The sequence below is a fragment of the Corvus cornix genome, chromosome 2, assembly GCF_000738735.6.
Source record: "Corvus cornix cornix isolate S_Up_H32 chromosome 2, ASM73873v5, whole genome shotgun sequence".
Classification (NCBI taxonomy): domain Eukaryota; kingdom Metazoa; phylum Chordata; class Aves; order Passeriformes; family Corvidae; genus Corvus; species Corvus cornix.
The window spans coordinates 119,575,501-119,596,609 of NC_046333.1; the positions used below are offsets into that span (position 1 = coordinate 119,575,501).

At 37.0% G+C, this 21,109-nt stretch overlaps 1 protein-coding gene across 2 annotated transcripts in view; it reads right to left on the bottom strand.

Moving 5' to 3' along the window:
- The window catches only part of ARFGEF1 (ADP ribosylation factor guanine nucleotide exchange factor 1), an 87,136-nt gene that overhangs the window by 43,499 nt on the left and 22,528 nt on the right, over positions 1–21,109 (bottom strand). For both annotated transcript variants that reach the window (XM_039550110.1, XM_019289242.3), the window contains exons 2-9: positions 17,542–17,572; positions 13,508–13,664; positions 12,315–12,461; positions 5,852–6,031; positions 4,853–5,126; positions 4,216–4,329; positions 3,394–3,557; positions 2,177–2,310 (exon numbers count right to left, since the gene is read on the bottom strand). In XM_039550110.1, the coding sequence (XP_039406044.1) occupies positions 2,177–2,310; positions 3,394–3,557; positions 4,216–4,329; positions 4,853–5,126; positions 5,852–6,031; positions 12,315–12,461; positions 13,508–13,664; positions 17,542–17,572 (1,201 nt within the window). The remainder of the gene's footprint in view (positions 1–2,176; positions 2,311–3,393; positions 3,558–4,215; positions 4,330–4,852; positions 5,127–5,851; positions 6,032–12,314; positions 12,462–13,507; positions 13,665–17,541; positions 17,573–21,109) is intronic.

Below are 21,109 nucleotides of genomic sequence, written 5' to 3' on the forward strand. Positions count from 1 at the left end.
ATGCTTTTGAGAAGAAAACAGCCTGTCAAATTGAGTGAGGAACTTGTCCCTCACATTTTTCCTAATGGGCTGCAGGTCAAAGTCAATCCAGAACTGCTCTCTGTAGGAGTTCTTCAAGAAAATGCTTGGTGCTGGCACTGCATGGAAGCTGACATAACAATCTCTTTTAATGCAGAAGGCTTGATTTTGTATCACATGGTACCAGCTGTGTAGACAGCACAGGACCAGACCACACTTTGCTATGGAATGTAAGAATTTAAATATGAAGAGAATTTCAGTCATAAATAAGATATTAAATATTGCCTACTTCCCAGCAAGTGTCAGCTCCTACCTGAAATCCTGACATGCTGACCTCAATTTTTTATGATGTGTAAAGCTCACTTAATTTAGAACAGGCTCAAGGTAAAAACAAAAACCAGCAAACAAATCTTCGAGCTATTTTCCACTCCCAGCTTATTTTATTCCAGAGAAAAAGGAAACAAAGACATTAACCAGGTTCCCGGGAAGCAAAATGCTCATCTGAACACCCAGACTTGTGATTTTAAGCTAAAGCTTCATGTTCAGTTACCTAAAATTTAAAAATATTTTCATTACAGACTTCATAACAAATTTCATTGAAAATAAGATTTTTAAAGAGGCAGATAAGACTCTTGAAATGCCATAGATATCCTACGCCTCCTCTTCCAATTACAGCATGTTTGTAATAGTTCAAAAAGCCATCAACGCTTCAGAACCACTGATAAATTCTAGGCACTTCTCCAAATATGGGATATGTTCAAATATATTTGCAGTGACTTTTTGTTGCCCTAAATGCCTTTTTCTCCAATTTGTTTTGTATGAAGAACTTCACCAGTTCTAATACAAATATCAAGGACTCCATGGATTCAGATGAGATTCTCCAAGGCCTCAATAGCTATTACTGCTCTTGCAAAGGGAGTTAATCCATTAAAGCCTTTAATAAATGGACAGCTTTAGTCTCAGAGTACTAACTAAAACCACAGGATTTTCATTGCATTTCCTGGAAGACAATTCTCAGACATAGTGAGGGAAACCCTCATGCTTCAGTCTTCATTCTCTAACGTCCTGACTTTCCATAGCGCATCACTAGATAATTTAAAAACATTTCTAGACTAGAACTTCAAACCCTTTTGACTACATTATATCATTTTCAGCTTAATAAATCTACACCACACATCACTGATTAAACTAAATTGTCTTAAAGTTACCTGCTTTAAAAGCCAGACTTGGACCATTAAACCTGATTTTATTTTGAAGAATACCAGGCCTTTCACTGTCATCTGAAATCACACTACAGTTTTAATTTAATCTCTTGGCACTCCTTAGAACAAAATGCATTCCTCTTGAAAATTATTAGCAACTGTTACTAACGTGTACAAAAATGCATATAAATTATACGCATATAAATCCAAGATCAGAAAGCAAACCTTTCTGCTGGCACTCAAACTTAATATTAGCATCTATAGAGAAGAATTTTTATTTGCTTTACAACAATTCTATAAATGCAACTGAAAACAGGGAATCTTCAGTCAGAAAAAACAGCCAAATAAAGACTTCGTTATCAAACGTTTGTGTTTTGATTAAATAGGCTGATAAGAGAGTCCAACCTGAACAAAAGAATGAAACACTGTAACATGAACTTATCATAACCAGTTATCAGCTCCAGGTGAGTAGCTTATATGAAGATGAAGTAGGGCTGAGTATGTGTACTGGATACACAAATGTGCTGGTTTCAGCTGGTGTAGAGTTAATTTTCTTCCAAGTGGCCGGTACAGGGTTACGTTTTGGATGGTGAGAAATAAGCAAGATATGAAAGAAATTATGGGGCACAACCAGCAATGGTTATGAACCTAGAAGGTATCAAAAGCAGAGCAACATGAGCAAGACTAGAAATACCTGAAGATCTTCTATACAATCCCTTCTGAAAGGCATTATAAACAGCAACTAGGAAGAAAATGCTGTACTTATAGAAGGATAGGTGTTAAGCAACCTCTTAAGAGGTATACAAAAGATACATTAAAACATGAAAGTACTTTTCCAGAGTTTCTAGGTTCTTTTCACCGTACCATTAGTTTCTCAGTAACAGGACTTACAAAAATATTTAAATAACTTATTTTTATTTTCAGATTCATTAGGAAAACTCTTAAATTCTACTTACTTTGGATCTGGTGGTCCATCTGACAGGGGCTTCATGGAGAGTTTACACAGTGACCTGAATACAAGGAAGGCATCCTTTTGTAAAATGTGGGAAAACTTAGCACCAGGGGTAGGTCCTGAAGAATTTCCAGATTCCTAAGGAAGTTAACATATTTCAGTATTCCATTTTGCATCAGCAGCATGTGTAGGGAAATCCCCACCTCTGAGCAATAAGAAGTTAATATATTAAACAAATATAACCAATTCACTTTAGCTTTATGGTCTTAAGACTAAAACAAAACATTCTGCAGTCCAGTTGAAATGAAAGTCACTACTAAAAATTGCCTACTCAGTAAAAAGTCAGAATTAATTAAAGAGTGTCATGAAATTAGGTCAAGTTTAAGTAGAGTAATCTGCAGTGAATTGCTGCCAGGCACTTTTAGTAGATAATTAGTTTAAAAAGACCCTAACACTTGACATTTTAATAGCACATGAATCGTTAACTATCTGTCGCCAGATACATTTGATAAAATTTCTATGGTACAGTAAACACCCCTATTACTAAGTTCTTGCATTCTGTATTACTGTTCCATACTTAAGCAACATGTTTAATGTTAAGTGTTCTATTTGTACGGTCTATGTGACTGTAACTTTTTGAACTTACAATTATTATTCTCAAACCTAATTACTCAGTACACTCTGACAGCAGATACTCTTGGTCAGCTGACAAGTGCATACATGTCACATACAACAGAGGGAGTGTATTTTCACATCCATTTTGTTAAGGAAAATCAAATCCTCTCAGACATGAAACTCTTGATCTGAAATCACTGCATTAAGATCATGCTATCAGCTTGAAATTTCTATTTATTGCTTGAAAAGAGCACATTGAAATTACACAGGCATGTGTATAATTGGCAATATGCTTTACTATGTATATTGAATACTAGCTGAATACTAGGAGCACTTCAAGAAACAGGAAACTGAGTTCTCTTGGAACAGTGAACTCCATGGGGCTACTAAAAACATGCTGGGATAAAAAAAGACATCACATGAAAAATTTATTCAGAAAAATTTCATTTAAATAGTGCATTGAAGTAGAGTAACATGACTTAATACTTGAAATTCATCTCAGTGACTTTTTAAATGGAGTTATACAAATCACTTTGCACAAGTGTTGGGCAACATTTAAAACATAATACTTTTTTTCAGTATTTGCTAATTTATATCTGCCTTTACCTGAGTATCGTTGGAAGAGACAGATAATCTGTCATCAGGTAAAGATGGTGTATAAGCAACAGAAATTGGAGTCCCTGGAATTCCATTTGCCTGAATGTTTTCACTGTCACTGCCATCCTCTAACGATACAGTTGTGCCATCACCGCCTGCAGTCCCTTCCACATCTATCAGAAAAGATGTAAAAATTATTAACAAACGTTACATGACATTAAAAATTAAAAAGAGCTTTTAAAACCAACATTTAAATACTAAAATAATCATAAGGAGGAGCTTAAGGCCGAATTTACATGGCATTTCAGGACTATAAAAATTGTAAATACTCAATTCCCACTAACAAAAATTACAGTAAAAAATTTGCTTATAACTTCACATTGCCAGGGTCACCACTCTACCAAGTTTCCAAGAAGTATTGGTATGGGACATCACTCACTAGACTGAATAGACAATTTCCATCAAACTGAAAAATACAGTGATACACTGCTCCTACAGCGAGAAACCCATTTCTGAAGAGTGTTTATATAGAAACAAAATAAAATAATAATAGAAATTTAAAAAAACCAAAAAGAAAAAACCACCAAGAACTTGTATTTTAAGAGAACATTAGTCTCCAATATAAAGTGTAAATCAGTGTATGAAATCCTGTCCATTTTGCTGTTAAATAATGCACAGCTAAAGTCTGACAGTTGAAACTGTCTTCTTCAGCATGTAAGTCATATTTAATGATAATAAATTTTAGTTAAATACTTGAGAGTGGTAAAATAATTCTTAAGGTCAAGAATCACACCGCAGTTGCTATTGACTAGACAGATATTAATGTAATACCTCCAACTACTATGTTCACCATTTCCTGCACAATACTTTCTACAATTTCTTGTGCCTTCTCTTCACACTCATTGCTTTCACCATCATACGTTCCTCCATCAGCTTTAGAAAGATCTTTATAAAGAAAAACAAACACAAACAAGTATTAATGAGAAACTCCGAAATTAAGAAGGCATTTTGCTTGCACTTAGTATTTCAGAATACAATTACAAGTCTCTTAACAAATGTTTGGATGCTTCAAAAATAGGTATTTGTGGAATGTAAGAATTCCAGCATTTAACCTGTAAACAGCAATTATTCTACAGGCCTGTGCCAACAATAGACATCAATTTTGTAACTACACATACATTAAAACACTGAAAACTTGAGTGTTTTGAGATGTTATTCTCAAAAACTTTCACAACATTACACAGATGCAAAAAGGAATTTTTGATACAGGCTCCCTACAGAGTGCAGGACTAAAGGATGCTCTTGATGGACAGTGGTAACAAGGACAAATGGGCATTTTGCATTAGTCAGCTACTTGAAAACTTATGCCTGACTCCAGATTTGGGAGAGAGCAAAAAGACAATCCTCAAGCCTCACTTTTTACAGACTTTTTCCCTCCCTCCATGAAATAGAAATACACACTGATTACTTTCTGCTGCTGTGGCTTGGTCAGCTTCTGTCTGTTCATTTTCAGCACTAGAAATATCAGATCCATTTTCTGCCTCAGTATCTTCTTGAAGGTTCTTGTCCACATCATTTGTGCTGTGGTCAAGTTCTCTCTCATGGTCTTTGGACAGCTGATCAGCCTGTGCTGGAATATGTCTCAACTGAGGTGATTCCGGCTCATGATGGCTTACTGGAGACTGCTGGAGATGGTGTTGCTGTCTGTGTCTTTCCTTTTCCATCTGTTTGGCTTCCTGAAGCTACAAAAGCATTTTAAACACACAAGAACTTGACTATCAAAATAAAACAGTAAGATATATGCATTATTTTATAAAGATGACATCTCTATTGTCGCTGCTTATACAGTGCCTTTCTAAAGCTGTAACAGTTTAAGAAAATGCATCTTTGTTTAATTAAAAATAACTTCAGTATCATGGGATAATCCATTGCAAAAGGGCTGCTTCCCAACTATGCACATAGTTCATACCTTCACTGTCAAAGAAGGGACGACTACACTACATAAACCATACAACAAAGAGTTGTCTGCCCCGCCATAAGGAAGTTCAGGGAGTAGATGTGACAATAAACAAGAGTGCCTGGAAAAACATCAAGGCAGACTTTTTTTTGTGGTCTCTTGATCTGGAATCCCCAGAAGGGAAGAATTTCTGTGACTTTTCTAATGGATTATGACAACATGTAAAGTCAAACCAAAGCAAGATGTCCTTTGAGGTAAACACATCTATTAAATATAGCAGACCACTATAAGAAGTTTAAAACCTGTACACCACCCCCACCCCCAAACTCCACATTTTCCACCTCTGTCAGTGTAAAACACAAGAAGAAAAATATCAGATACCAGATTCTTACTTTTCCCCAAAGTGCTCAAGTTAGAAAAGCCAAAAAGCTTTAATAATGATAAAACAAATCTCTCAAGCTGGTTCGCTTTCAAGAGGTAGTTTCTAGATAAAGATACCGAGATACTCACTGCTTGATTTTCCATACGTGCAAAAATGACATTCAGCATTTGTGTTAAAGTGGCCTTGGCTGTAGTTTGATTTATAAGATTTTTGCTTGCTAGGTAGATATTGTAACATGTTCTTACAGCCTGTAGTACTGTTCCTTCGTGGATTTCTATGTGTTGAGATGTTACTGCAGTGAGCAAAGCCTAAATAAACACACACACATATACATTTACCAGTCAAAACATTTATCAACCAAAATGTTTACAAATTAATAAATACCAAAACTGGATTCCTTCTAAAATATACCTAAATACATATATTGAACTGCAATTATGTTTTCCTACATACTCTTGTAGCCATAGTGGAAAATCATATTTACCAGTTACATTAAACTGAGAGTTTTTAATCATCATAGCTGAGAATTACGTGTTTCATAGCCTGTAACAGCAAGAAGTAACCAATGGAGCCATCAGAGAGGTAGCTTATAGAAGTTATCCTCAAGTTTTCTAGACACAAAACAGGAACAGACTACCTGTTAAAGCCTGGAAGGGAAGCCAAAGGATCCAAAAGCTGTTTTAGAAATAAATGTAAATGTGATGAACAAAGACTGAGATTAGACAGCTACAGTAAGACAACTTCCCTTTATAAAAGTTTTTTTTTTTTGGTAGATGCTAGAATATTGTGTTGCCCCCTATGTAGAAATTAACTTACTTCTTCCTGTTTGTGCTAAGATCGGCTTCTCTTTAAGAAAAAAAGCACATAAATCTCTGAAAGATCAGATAACAGAAGTAAGGAACAAATTATCTCTATGTGAGGCAGAGGCAGGCTGGATTAAAAGGCAGAAATAGAGGCAGATGAAACCTGAGGACAGGGTTTGAAAACATTGTCAGAGATTGTGTTGGAGAGTGGAAAGAAAGGCAAAGAGCCTGGTTTGCCACTGTTTATATTCATCACTGTAATCCAGTAGAAGTAATGAGGGAATTTTGAGCATTAAAAACTTTGTCAAAGTTATCATTTAATGGGATGTTTAGGGTAAGAAAAAAAGAACTGGAAGCACTAGAAAGCTCCTACTTTTTAAAATTTATCACAGTTAAAAGTTATTTCAAGTGTTGGGTAATTTACTCATCAAACCACACCTCACATCTCTTACTGACATTGTCAGAACTTCTATACACACGAGGCACCAAGAAGTGGAGAAGTAGTAGCCATCACTCACTCAAACCCCTTAAAAAGTAAAGTCAGTCACTCTTGAAAACAAGCTGAACAAGTGGATCCCAGGCATAAACAACTATTTTTCCCAAACCACTACTGTCTGGACCCAATACAGTACATATTTAGATTTAATTAATATTTCTTTCACTCATTTACAAGTTATACAACTGACACATGTACACAAACACTTAATACACCAGCTTAAGAACCACCTACAGCTTCTCTCTTGGAAGACAGGGTCTCCTGCAGCCTAGCACTTAGGACACTAACGAAAAGGTGTAGGGGGATCAAGTCTTCATCTCTGGTTCTAGAGATGTCATTCATGAAGTTACTCCTTTGTGTCACCTTCTCTCTCCTTCTGAGAGAAGCTGACAAGAAGCTGATACTTGAAAATCCAATTTTAACTTCCACCTCAGTTCAGTGAAGTCTTACAACGTTTTTTCCCCAACTTTTAATAATAGAAAGGAGAGCCAGCTAGTAGAGAAAGGTGACAAGACTACAGGTAGACTATGTGCTCTTTTGTTTTAATTGGCTTAACAGCTTTAATTTCCTAAGTTTTTTTCAGTATGCTTGTTATGAATACTAGAGCCTGATTCTCTTCACACCACCTAATTATTAGTGTGGAGGCAAAGAAACACTTCAAATACACACAGAGACAGATCTCCTTAATATATTAATCCAAATTCACTGAATAACATTTCCCGTGCAGACTGAGGAATCAGGCTTTCTACAGGGCATCTCCCTGCGGATATCAAACTATAGAAGAGTTTACAGAGCTCTTGACAGTCACTTTGGGTTTCTTTCCTTCCCAGGCACTAGATACTAATCTTAATGACTACCATACACATTTGCAAACTGATAAGCATTTTTAGCTTTGATCTCTTGCTAATATCTTCCCTCTTCCCTACAGTTTAGAGCCATCCTCAGGCTATTAGTCATTCTAACTTCAAATCCCAGTGCCATTTCTCTTCCACTACTATGACAATCCAGTAGAAATACAAGAATGAACACAAGACAGAAAGTATTTTACAATTGCTTTCTGAACATCCTTCCCTCCTGACAGCTTCTATTTAGGGCTCGATTTGATGATATACCCTAAACAACATCACCTGATTCTCTATCATAAAAGAGTATATAATTATCGCAATGGCATGACAACTAACCCTGAGAAACCACAGCTTATGATCAGGAGTGGCAGTACTGCTCCTCTGAAAGCCTTGTGAATTCATACATTAGAAAAATAAACCCTTTCTCATTTTAGTACTTTTCTTCATGTTGCTCCCCAGCCTTACTCTGTGACCAAACAGCTACTATGTCCAACACAAGGAAGAAGAGAGGGGTGACAGCTGAATAGGGGACAATCACCTCAGCCCCCAGTGAAGCAGGGTTACACAAAATCTGAAACTGCTACACAACACTTGTCCTTGAGAGGTGGAGTAACAAAAGCTCTGCCTTCCTCCCAACCACACACTCTTACTGCTTACTTTGCAACAGGTCCAGGGCATGAAGCCACCTGCGCTATTTTAACAGCAACTCATCGGTACAAAAGCTTGAGAACAAAAGCACCCACTGGTGGTTCTCTGGTGTTTAGTTTTGGGATTTTGTTTTGTTTTAAAAGTGATTTCAGTAGATGCAGAGTATTAAATACTTGCTAGGACAAGGGATGGGGTAAGGGCAAAAATACCAACAGCCAACAAGCCTTCCTTGCCCTAAAACTACTGGCTACCATCCTGACTGTGAGTTTGTTTCCTTATGCTTTCCCTCCAGTCCTTTATACCTATTGTTCTGTGTTTGAGAAAGACCCTACCGTTCTGTGCTGCCACCTACTTACTATAAATAAAGCTCATTCATTTTTATGAACAACCACTGGATGGCTTTGGGAAAGGAGAAGAATCTCCAGGATAACTTCCTGAGTTACAGATTATCTTATCTTTGTGTGACACCCACAATACTTTTTCTTTTAGCCTCAAGCATGTTTGCCAAGTGAATTTTCTATTATTTAAAACAAATGTATTAGAACAGTTCTGGAAGTATCATGCCTTGTGAGGCAAAACGAATGTAATTTTAAAAGTAAACTAAATTAACAATAATCCTCTACTAAAAACATCCAGCATCCAACTTAACTCTAAACTTTTGATTCCTCTCACACTGAATATTCTATAATATCAGCATGGTTGCAGCAAAATAATGTGACTACGACCAGGACAACAATTTTCAGCTCAGGGTCAGTTTTGTCTTCCTCTCAGCCAACTCTGACCATCTTATCTTTGGAAGATTTATGACACAGTACAGCTGTCATCTGATCAGCACAGGCTTACTTTGTCTTAATTTCATAATTCAGTTGCCTGGAAACTCTCGAGTACGTGGAACAGCACATAAAACAGAGTAGCCCTAGCTCCTCTCTCTAGTGTTAATTAGCTACTGGAACCACATAATTCTGTTTCCTTTGAGAGGGTCTACAGGGTTATTTTCAACAATAATTTTTGTTTTAACTTAACTTGAAGTCCAAACATTTCCTTATCACAAAATAATGTGTTAGTATGGACTGACTTTTGAAAAAACACAGGAAACTGAACTTAAACCACAAAACAACAAATACATCAAATAACCTTCATAGATAAATAATTTTTGAATTTAAGTGACACTAAAAAAAAGTCACTAATTAACATTCAGCTTTTCAGACTACAGCTATTGAGCACACATAATAATCTTTCTCTGCCAAACATTAGGAAGTTAAGCTGTAAAAGTACCTAGATAGTAGCCAATACTTTCCATACGACAAACCAAGGAAAGAAAACACGTGAGTGTCAACAGCTGATATCATGTCCCATCCTGCATCCTCATCCCTGTTCCTTCTTTACAGATTTAAAAAAAAAATACAAGTTTTGTCATAATTTTAGTTCTTCAGGCACCAAAAGGCCAGAAAACATGTAAACAGAACTTCAAGACCTCTGCAACCGTCAGTGCAAGTCTGCACTCACACCACAAATGCCACAGCAGCTGTAGGAAAGCAAGCCTGGAGGCAGAAAGATTCAATCAAGCGATGTTATTTCAAACAATTTGAATAAACCACTTTCAATTGCATCAGCAGTCTAATTACTTGCATTGTTTCTGCCACAACAATCCCCACTACAACAGCTACACAAGAGAGTTGCATGGCTTCACATCAGAATTACACTAAATCAAACTAAACTACAAGGCAAAGGAAGGAAAGGCCAATGTCCCAGTCTGGTTCATCATGGAGTCTGCAGATGAAGAACAAGGGCATTAGAGAGAACATGCAAGCGAAAATAGGAGCAGAAAAATTTAACTGGCCTCCATCAAAACTACTGCAGAACATGACTCTAGAGCTTAGATAACAAAAAAAAGACAAATTATACTCCTCGGTGTCACCAAGATTATTTCCCTGGCAGTCAGGAGAAAGGGATTTTCAGAATGCCTAAGTGGCTCTGGTAGCTGGGAACTGGCTTAAGATGACTCCACCCCTGGAAAGCCACCCAGTTAACGAGGAAACAGCACTGCATGTTAACTCTTACCCCATGATGGCTCCCAGATCCCAGAGTGAAGGGCTGCACGCTATGCAAGGGCCACCCATTCTGCATGCAGAACCAAGACAGTCCTCCAGAGAGGAAGGTGTCCAAGTGACCAAAGTTCTTATCTTTCACTGTGGTCTTGGTGAAGCAGCTGCCCTGTGGGAGTGCCACTTATGTTGTGGGTAACAGCCTGGGAACACCAGCACAAAAAAGCAGGAGATCCAGGTCCGCTACCTTCTATCTCCCTGATGGAATTAAAATTCTTCAGACACCATACTAATCACCAGAACCACAGAAGAATCTAAGAAGATATATGATCCATCCTTCAAAACATACTGGAGAAGCAGGGTCCACATTCATCTCAGAACTGAAGGGTTATGAAGCCTAAGAGAATATGACTGACTTAGCAGTTTCATTGTTCTTCAAAAGCCAAAACTTCTGGTCTTTGCCAAGGTTACTTAAAATTTTCAAGCTTTTTATAGTGTTCAGTGTATTGGACAAAGATGGAGTCAAAGTCAAAAGAGTACTCTCCACTTTCCCAGTTGCTCTAACATGGAAATCAGCTAAATTTAAACAGTGAAAAAATTAAGGCACTAAATTTTACAAGCATTTTACAATTGTTGAATAATTTACTTTCTCAACTGTTCTACTGGACAGAAGGAATATTATCTCTTAAAGCCCCTTCAGGCGGGGAGGACTGGAATAAGAAAGCATTCAGAGAGATGGTATTACAGTGAGAGAGAGAGTTATAATAGTTTCAGCCACTGAAAGTTTAAATCAATGAAAACTTTGGTTTGCAGGATGAAAAACATCTTAAACGCTTGGGCAAAACAAAACAACAAATCTAGAAAACGGCAGCATGAACCAACATTTGTAACAACCATTTGCTGGAGAAGTGGAGTGCAAAAAAGGAACAGGGAAGGTTTGAGCTATGAAAAGGAAGAGAAGAACAAACTACGTTCTTTGCACTAAAACAAGTAAATACAGTCTGCAAGAAAACCCAATGCCTCAGGATACGTATGCACAAGATTATGAGGTAACAAACACTCCATTTCTCTTAATTAACTTCAATTGTATTCTTCACTGCCGCTCACCATTGCAGCCATTCAAAGACTGCTGTTACAGGAGCAGGGTACCACATTTCCACTAGGCAGCTAAATTCTAGTACTTGGCATAGCAATTTCCTGAAACAAATACCCATAATTAATGGCTGCAATCAGGAAACAGGTTCCCCAGAAACATTTGTACAAACTCCACATGCAACAGTTATATAGCCTGTGGAAAGAAACCCTGGACCTCCTTCAAGCAAGTGTATGACACAGCAGCACAAAGCTACCATGGTAATGTCCAACTGCCAGGTCTAATTGCCTTTTATCAACCAATTCCAAAACGGATTTTAAAATCTGCTGCTTAATTAACATTTCCCCCACTGGGAGTGCAGGATTGTTTGACAGTAATTCCTCGCAATTAGAGGCTCCAAAGGTCTACTGTGAATGAATTTCAGCCAGTAGTCTATGTACAAGACTTGAGGCCATAACCATGAGTTTGCCCAAAATGCAGTGGGCGAAATTAGGGGAAGGGCACAGAATAGGGAGTTTCCACCTCCAAGAAACAGGATCAAGAAAATATTTTAACACTACCACGACATTTACAAATTAAGCGCTTCTGCTTTTGAACTCTGAGATCATTAATATCTTCCTGCTGCCACAACTATAAATATAGGAAGTATTAAACATGTTACCTTTATTATTTGTAGCTGAACCCCTTCGTCTGTTTGAGGGCCTTGAAAACAGCCACATATTGTCTCGATAATTCTATCAATTAGTTTTTTTCCTGGAGCTGTACTGTCTGGAGCATTGCCTGTCAAGTGCCCATATGCTATAAGTTTCTGGAGAGAAGAGAAAAACCCATGTAAATAAGAGCTTAAAAAATTAAGCCAGCTTTTTGTTATAATAAATAAATTCACTTGATATTTCTAACTTGCACAGAATAATTAAAACAGCACATTTTACCCCATGTATCATAAAACATCAAGGATTTTTTTACATAGCCTTCAGATTTATTAAATTTTCACTCAGCAACTGCTGTAAGTTTGTCAGCAAGTTTAACATTAAAGGTTTTGTTTATCAGTTAACAATATTTTAAAACAATCAGGATTCTAAAAACTAACTCACATCACACAAGTCTTCATATGTAGTCAACACACAAATGTTTTTCAAACCAGATAAACCAGCTGCAAATACTTTCTATTTGAGCTAGTAGCTAGTGTTCTATTTTTAAGTGTTTCTTCTGTTTTTAAGTGTTCTAGTATCCTTTGCTTTCCCTAGGTCTTCAATACTTAGAAATGGAATTTATTACAAAATTAGTAGAATCCTCTTCTGAACACTTTAGGCACAAGAGTATTTGTAAATCCCCATGCTTCACAGAGCAGCATCATGGTATGAGAGCAGGCCAGGCACGCATGTGCCTGTGACTGTAAACGGAGTTCACTGTTGGGCTACTCTGGTGGAATGAATGGCTAAATACAACGCTGCAGAATTTCTTCTGAAAACATTACAGGAGCCACAGAGTTTTGAGAGACTAGAGTCAAACTGAAAATAATTTATTGCAGTTACAAATAGCATAAAATGAATTTGCTAATGCTATACCTGCTTTGCTAGCTCAACACATATTTAAACACACGGAAATAGGTAGCTGTACATAATATCCTAACAGGTAACTGTGGTAAACCATATATACACAAAGAAACACATACATAAACTACATAAATAAGGCATATATTCATCTTTTGTGAGAAATACATTCTATTTGGCTGTGTGTGCAATCAAGTAAAATAATAAAAACCCATTATGTTAATTATCACATATAACTGTACTCCCCCTCCAAAGCAACAGGATTTCACAGTTGATAGTTAAAGCTCATCTTCATACAGACCTGTAAACAATCTAGAGATGTACTGACAATCCTGGGGCACTTGGACTGGCATGCCAATTCAAATGGTAGGAAGTATTTGTCCGCTTCAATGAAGCTTGTCTTTGATTTCACAGGTGGAAGAGTGCTTGAACCAGACTTTGCTTCTCCATGAGGGGGACTAAACAGAGTGACTGTATTAGAATACTGTAAAGTGATCACATTAATAGTTCTCACCACCATAATGTTTATGAATGAAATAAAATATCAAGAAAATTAATGTTAGGAAAGACTAACTTCTAACAACAGTAATACATAAAGTATTGTTAACACCTTTTATACTTCATGGCTCCTTTGTGGAGCAGGCAAATTGACCCATCTGCACTCTACAGGGATATTCAGTGGTACGTGCTGGTTTGGAGGCATAGACCTGTTTCCTGTCAAATACCAAAGGACTCCCCTTACTAGACTTGCAAAAGCAATACACTAACAAAACAAAACAAAGCAAAACAAGCTGAACCTTTATCTTAATCTCGGCTTCAGGTAACACCACTTAATTTAAGAGTTCAGTGGTTACCAATGTATCGCACTTGGGTAAATTATCTGAAATTACTAACTGTACAAAAGCAAGAAAATTATGAGCTGTTCAAGTTTTATTGATTACAGCACTTTTAGAAAGGTTGTGCTCAGTAATACTTACCACAAAAGGATAATTAAGAATGGGTCATTTTTCACTAATTTCAGTGCATCAGTGCAGTTTGACTTTGGCTCAAAGCCAGATGTTCTGATTTTTCATTTCACAGAATAACTCATCACCTTTACATAAAGCATTCCTAACCTTTTTTGTGCACACATAGGTATCTTTAGATAAAAGGTAAACTACGCTATCTTACACAGACTTGATAAGCAGTATTAAAAAAAGTGAAAAACGTCATAGTCTGCAGTGAAGGCTTACAGAATTCTTGCAGTAGTTCAAATAGATCTTTATAGAACAACTTCATTCAAATACAGCTCCTATGTATGTTCCAAATTAAATCAGATGCTTCAAGGAATGCATTCAATTTCATGTTCCTGAAGTAGAAGATGAACTGCTAAGATTTTATTATAAATCCAAATCATGATTGCAGTCCCATGCATTATGGAGTGGGCCTTAAACTAATCAATATAAATTAGTTTCAGCTTTTCAAGAAGCAGGCTGGATTGTGCTGGAGATGGTATCTGTCACCACATTCAAACAGATCTTGTTTAGGCTGCTTAAAAAGGGCACCCAAATTCTAAGTCTTAAGAGTAAATAATTAGTATTAAGACGCTACTTTTTACTGACTAAATCTCTTTTGAAGGTTTAAGCAGAGGTTTGTTTTTCTGTTGGATGCACAACTTTATTTACTGCCCTGTACTGTTTTGCTGGAAGCAGAGCTCTTTTGAACAACACCCTAATCAGATAAGTTGAAGAGGAAGTACATGACTCTTCTGTGTTCTTAAACCTCTCTGATATTCCTATAAAAGCTTTACTCTGAGGAATGAAAGGGCAGTTATCTGTTTCTTATGTTTTATGACAAGACTGTTCCTCATCTAGTGATTATGTCCATTGAAACCATTAAAATTAAGTTAAAAAGAGCACTCTGGAAATAAACCTAGAATTGTTCAAAACAAGGAGCAGGCCATGATGAGATTCCAAAAATGAAGAACCCATACCACAGCAAGCTACTGCATAAGCCTGGAGTGCCTCTTAATTCTCTTAATTGAAAGCTATTTTAAAATGGGCAAGATATTAAATATGGAAGATGATGCACATTCTTCTCTGGACAAGCAACTCAGTAAGCTCATCACACTGCTGATAATGTAAGGGAAGGGGATAGCAGGGAGGAGAGAAGAGAAACTCAAAAGGACTTTTCTTCTTAATGTCAGTGAATTGCTTTGAAACCCAGAAATTATCCCCAAGACCTTCTTCCACCAAGGCATCTACAAAGCATGGGAATTATGAAATATGCTGATATTTATGCATTAGCCATAGAGAAAGGTTAAGGTATGTATCAAACAATGGATTTGGAAAATTATTTTGGCAGCATTTGCTGTGTAATGGTTACATAAATCAGCTTGAACTTTTCTATTCCCTTCCCCTCCACCCCACTATCAAATACCAGTTCTGTTTAAAAAACAAATAGCAGAACAAAAGGAGCTGTTGTCCATGCAAAATTTCTGGAAAGTGGAAATGTGGATCTGTTCTTCAGTGCATTCCAGGTTAACTGAGATCAGTTACCTTGAACAGGGACTGGAAAAATTTAAAGACTCATCATTAGAAATCCCTTATTAGGGTATTTGAATCTCAATTACAGAAGTAAGAACCTGAAAATAATTTAACAGACTAAGAAGTTTCTCTATTCTAGGGCCTAGAAAAACAGTACATTCTACTGCACCTAAAAAATTTGACTCTACAGTAAGAATAGAGAAGTCCATTAAGGGTTTCCAAGTCCAGCAAAGCCTTCACAGCAGCAAAATGCTATTGTCAAAATAGAGACAGCACTGAAGAAATCAAAATCTATTTAAAAAATGCATATAGGAAGATAAGACATACACATTCTTCCCTCCAAAAAATCACAACTTCAGACATTAATAGGGCAGAAATTATGCACCTGAAGTCCAGAAATGGCTCAACCATATTTGTAGAAATGATTTTAATTCTGTGGTCTCATTAGTTTTAGCATGGTATTTAACTACAGGACCAGGTATTACTTTTCCATATTCAGTGCCCAGAACAAATATCTCTCACTGAATATTTAATGTAAAGCATTTTTTCTTATCATGCTTCACAATGTGGACTTCTGCTTTATTTATACCACTCTAAGAAAAACCTATTATAAATTCACATTATTATTTTCTGAGACAATCTTGTAGTGCTGGATGCAACATTTTCTAAGCACTACATCAATATTCAATTTATTTTTACAATCTTACTATGAGCTCATTGTCTTGACTTTATTTTGCTGGTGGAAAGCAAATCACAGTCTCAATCAGATGCACCCACTAAGTTTTATGTGCCCAATTTGATAAGATGGAAGACTAAATTTTTCAGCATATTTGATATTAAGTTTTCCTTTACATCTTCTGAAACAAAGTTCCCACTGACTTTATTCCAGCTAGAAGTGATTCTGTTTTCCAAACCAAAATTGTAGATTTCTGCTCAAATATGCAGGAGATGAAGGAGAAATCATTAACATCCAACTCTGACAGCTGTGGTTTAAATGATTTGCCAAAACCCAAAATCCAGTTACAGGGCAGAACAGAGACCCCCAAGCAGTACCCATCTGCTTAAGAACACTTTCATCCTCAGTTTCACCCACTGATCCAATTCTTTCAACACGTGGTATGAGCAGTCCTCACCACACGGCCCTGACTCAGAGTTAGCAATGTACACTGCATGAAGAAGACGATCCTGTGGACCATGTAATGAAATACCAGTATGAGATTCCACAGCTTAGCAATACTTAAAAGTTTGTTGGCAGCAAAGGACTGCTGAATGTCCATTTTTGGTTTTACCTTCACATGCAGAGGAACTGCTTCACAAATCTACACCTATTCCCTAGCAAGGTCCTTTCCAGACACTATCTTTTCCAGTTACATTACTTTTCTCTGCTCATTCCCACTTCCTCACCCCAGTCTCCTCCCACTGATCACTCACTTCAAGTCTTATCTGCAATCTTCCCCCTTCTCTGAATCTACTTCAAGGCTCTTCCACCGATACACTGAAAGAAATTTCTTTGCCATCGACAAAGATATTTTCCAACTTTGATCCCCATTTCCTATGCGGCCTGGCCAGACAGTACCACCCTGCTCCCTCTAAGCTACCTTCTGCTGCTTCTCCCAAGCCCCATGCCTTGCACCAGAACAGCCAGCCACATAAAGGAACACTACTTGTACATTTCCAGATACCACCAACTACCCAAAATATGTTGAAAATGCTTTTCCAAGTAAGCCCATACTCCCCGTGCAGAATAAGTATGGTACACATTTTAAGATGTTAAAAGCACTATCACTTAATACAATGAACTATCACATACCTTTGCTTTTCTGTTTCAGCCTTTATTTCCTCTGTAAAACGAAACAAAGGCATAGTTATAGAAATGGTATCATAAGCACATATATAAAATTAAATAACAGAAAACTACTGGAAAACAAAACTATTTAGGCAAACATTTGAAACCAGGATTATTATAAAACAGAAAATACATGCTTACAGTTTCCTAAGTACCTCTACTTTCCACCTGCATTGATTGCAAACTGTATCATAAGTACTTTGCAAATCTGTATTCAAAACTGGACGCTGAGATTTGCATCCAGTCATGCCAGCTACACATCACATCCCTGGAATGCTTCAGTGAAGACACTGGCCAGCTGACATATATGTTAATAATACGGAAAACACAAGCATTATTAGAACTATCAATTTACCCATGAAGTATATAAGGTATATACTATTGATAAACACAGATTATACACAAACACAACCAACCAATCCATCACTGCTAGTTCTTATATGAAATCTTAATGACCAATTATCACCCTTGGTTTTAAACAGTGTTAGATACCACAGTAATGACTAAGGGAGAGGAAAAAAGTCTGTAGCACCTCTGTTTCATACTATTTCAAGCAAATTTTTAACAATACATTTTCAAAATAATTTTAAATTACTGGAACTTATTTTAGGAAGCATCTTTGATTCAAGACTAGTCTTGTCTATTCTCTAGTCATTTTGCATGCTTAAATCATGGGGAATTTCATAAAGCCTAGGTTTTCCAGTGCTGAAGCAATACATACTTGAAATAAACTGTACAGGATCATGAATAAATATATATTTGTGTGTGTGTGTTTTTAAGAAATCCTCTCAGGAGATCTATTCCAGTATCAAGTCCTGTTCAAACATGCAAAACCATCATCAACTAAACCAAACACTTTACTTTGGTTTTTGTATATAAGCCTTAAACTAGTGGCATGGACTGATTCTGACAAAAACCACACCAACTTAGTATTTCTAACTAAGCTCCCACGTAGGAAAAACACACTTTGTCTGCATCCTACCCTTCATTTATCATTTCACATGGTCATACTGATTCACTTACCTAACACAGCTTCTCATGCTTGGTATTTTATCACAGATCACTAGCAGCAAATACATTTACTGACTTTCCCAACATCAAGAAAACTAAACATATGGAATGCACATCAACTTAAAATCTACATCTTGTTTCTGGTAAGACTGATGTTCATATTTACCCCCAGTAAGCCCCAGAGGTTAGGTTCAGCAGTTCATCCCAGGAACAGCTACTCCAGAAGCTGATCAAATCTGAGCTGCTACCCAGGACTAGACAAAACACGAAAATAATTCCATATTCCAGACACTATGCATTCCTCAGTAAGTAACAATAAAACTCATAGTCAGCAATGTTTCAGTAAAGTGTACCTTCCTCCCAGATTATGACATTCAATCCTTTTACTTGCTTGAAGACAAACTCCTGACCAACAGAAAGGAGAAGAAACTCTCTTCCTCCCTTCCAGCATCTTCATACCTTCCATTATTTTACCTCTCACTTTAGCATTCACACTCAGGAACTCTGCTCCCTGAGATACTCTGAAGTCTGTCCATCAGACAACATTATCAACCAAAAGATAAAACTGAACTGCTTCTGAGTTTAAAGTTTCCAACAAAACTGACTAGAAGTAAAAAACTTACAGAAGTCTCAATCTAATGAAATGTTACTACCATTTCAAGCAGCATTGCCTCAGTCTATTAATGTGAAACTACTGATTTTATAACCTTTGTTAAATAAAAAGAAAGGCTCTTACAGTGGCTGATGTAAATTATTTTTACAAGACTAAAATATTTGTAATTGCAGAGAAGGATGATACGATACTATTAGTATGAATGAGGTAAACCAGCAGACTTGAACCTTACTTTTACCCTTGAGAACAGAGGAAACCTAATTTCTTTCACTGTCTGATTGCTCCCTCTGCTCTCCAAGCCAGAACACAAGTTAATCACAGTACAATTTCATGGTCATGTATCAACCACATCCAGTAGGAAGCATACAAAAATTCAAGAAGCATGATCAGCAGAAAACCAGATCATAATAAAGGTAACTAACAATTCTCATGCTAGATAAATAATCTGTTAAAGACAATGAACCAGAACACCGACCAATGCATTCTTTTAAATGGGAAAAAGTAATCCCTGCAGAACTAAAAAAATTAGCTAGAAAAGAATGATTAAGCCAGGCTTGAAAACATTCCTTATTTTGCTCTCCCTCTCTCCAAACACACAACCGAAATTGCAGCAGAGAGGATCTAAGAGCTGGAAAAGCTTATTATCTCAGAATCACCATTCATTCTGGAAGGGAAGAAATAAAGACGATGTAAGATGCTGAAACAAGGGATGAAAACTGTAGGGAAGGACAACAGCTTCCTGTGTATTATCTGTGATGTAAACACAGATTACTACAAAAAACAGCTCCGATTATTCTATGGCAGAGAAACAATCACGTGTGCTAAAATGGAACTAACTGCAATTATTTAAAAGTGCAGCAGAAATGACAAAATAAAACCCCTCGGAATCTCCCATTGACACACAGCTCCAGAAGATCTCTTTACACATCTCTATCACAGAATTAATGGAAATACATGAAGCTTTTGCACACAGAAGCTAGAGCTGATCACAGAGATAAATTATTTTCCAGTTTTCCAATGGTATGCATCAACTTTTTCACCAAGCAGGTAAAATGAATCACGTACATGAGTTTCAACATCATTTTCCATTTCATCTACACTTCTACAGGCCATTGTAATTTCAAAGAAATCTCTGAAAATGTCTAAGACCTTTGTTGTTGGTTTTGGCTGGGTTAGAGCTAATTTTCTTCACAGTAGGTTGTATATGGTGCTGTGTTTTGGATTTGTGCTGGAAACACTTGATAATTCAGGAATGTTTTAGTTATTGCTAAGCAGCGCTTACAGAGAGTCAATGCCTTTTTCAGTTTCTCACTCCACCCCACCAGCGAGCAGGTTGGGGATACCCAAGGACTTGGGAGAGGACAGACCCACAATAGCCAACCCCTACAGACCACAGGGATATTCCATTCCACAGGGTGTCACACTCAGAAATAAAAAACTAGGGCACGAGGTGTGTGTGCAGCTTGCCTGTTGCTGACTGGCTGATAATTGGTCACCTGCTGGTGAGCTCCTGCTTTTTTTTTTGCATCACACATGTTTCTTGGGTTTGATTTTCATTGTCATTTCTCCCTCTTTTTTCTTTTTTTTTAATTAACCTATCTTTATCTCAACCCAAAGTTTTTGCACTTTTACCCTTTCACTTCTCTCTTTGATACAAGCCAGTGAGAGGCTGTGTAGGGCTTAGTTGCTGGCCAGAGATAAACCATCACAACAGGCATTCATAATTTCATTCTCACCTCTCCAGCTTTAATTCACTCCTTTAACATGTCATTTGAACTTCAGACTGCTCATAGTTTTTATTAAAAACCAAGCTAGTTTCCAGTTTTCTCCTTCTTCCTTTGACACCTTATAACCAGCTAATCTCATTTACAACTATAAAATCAACAAATCTCTCTGTAATGACAGTGA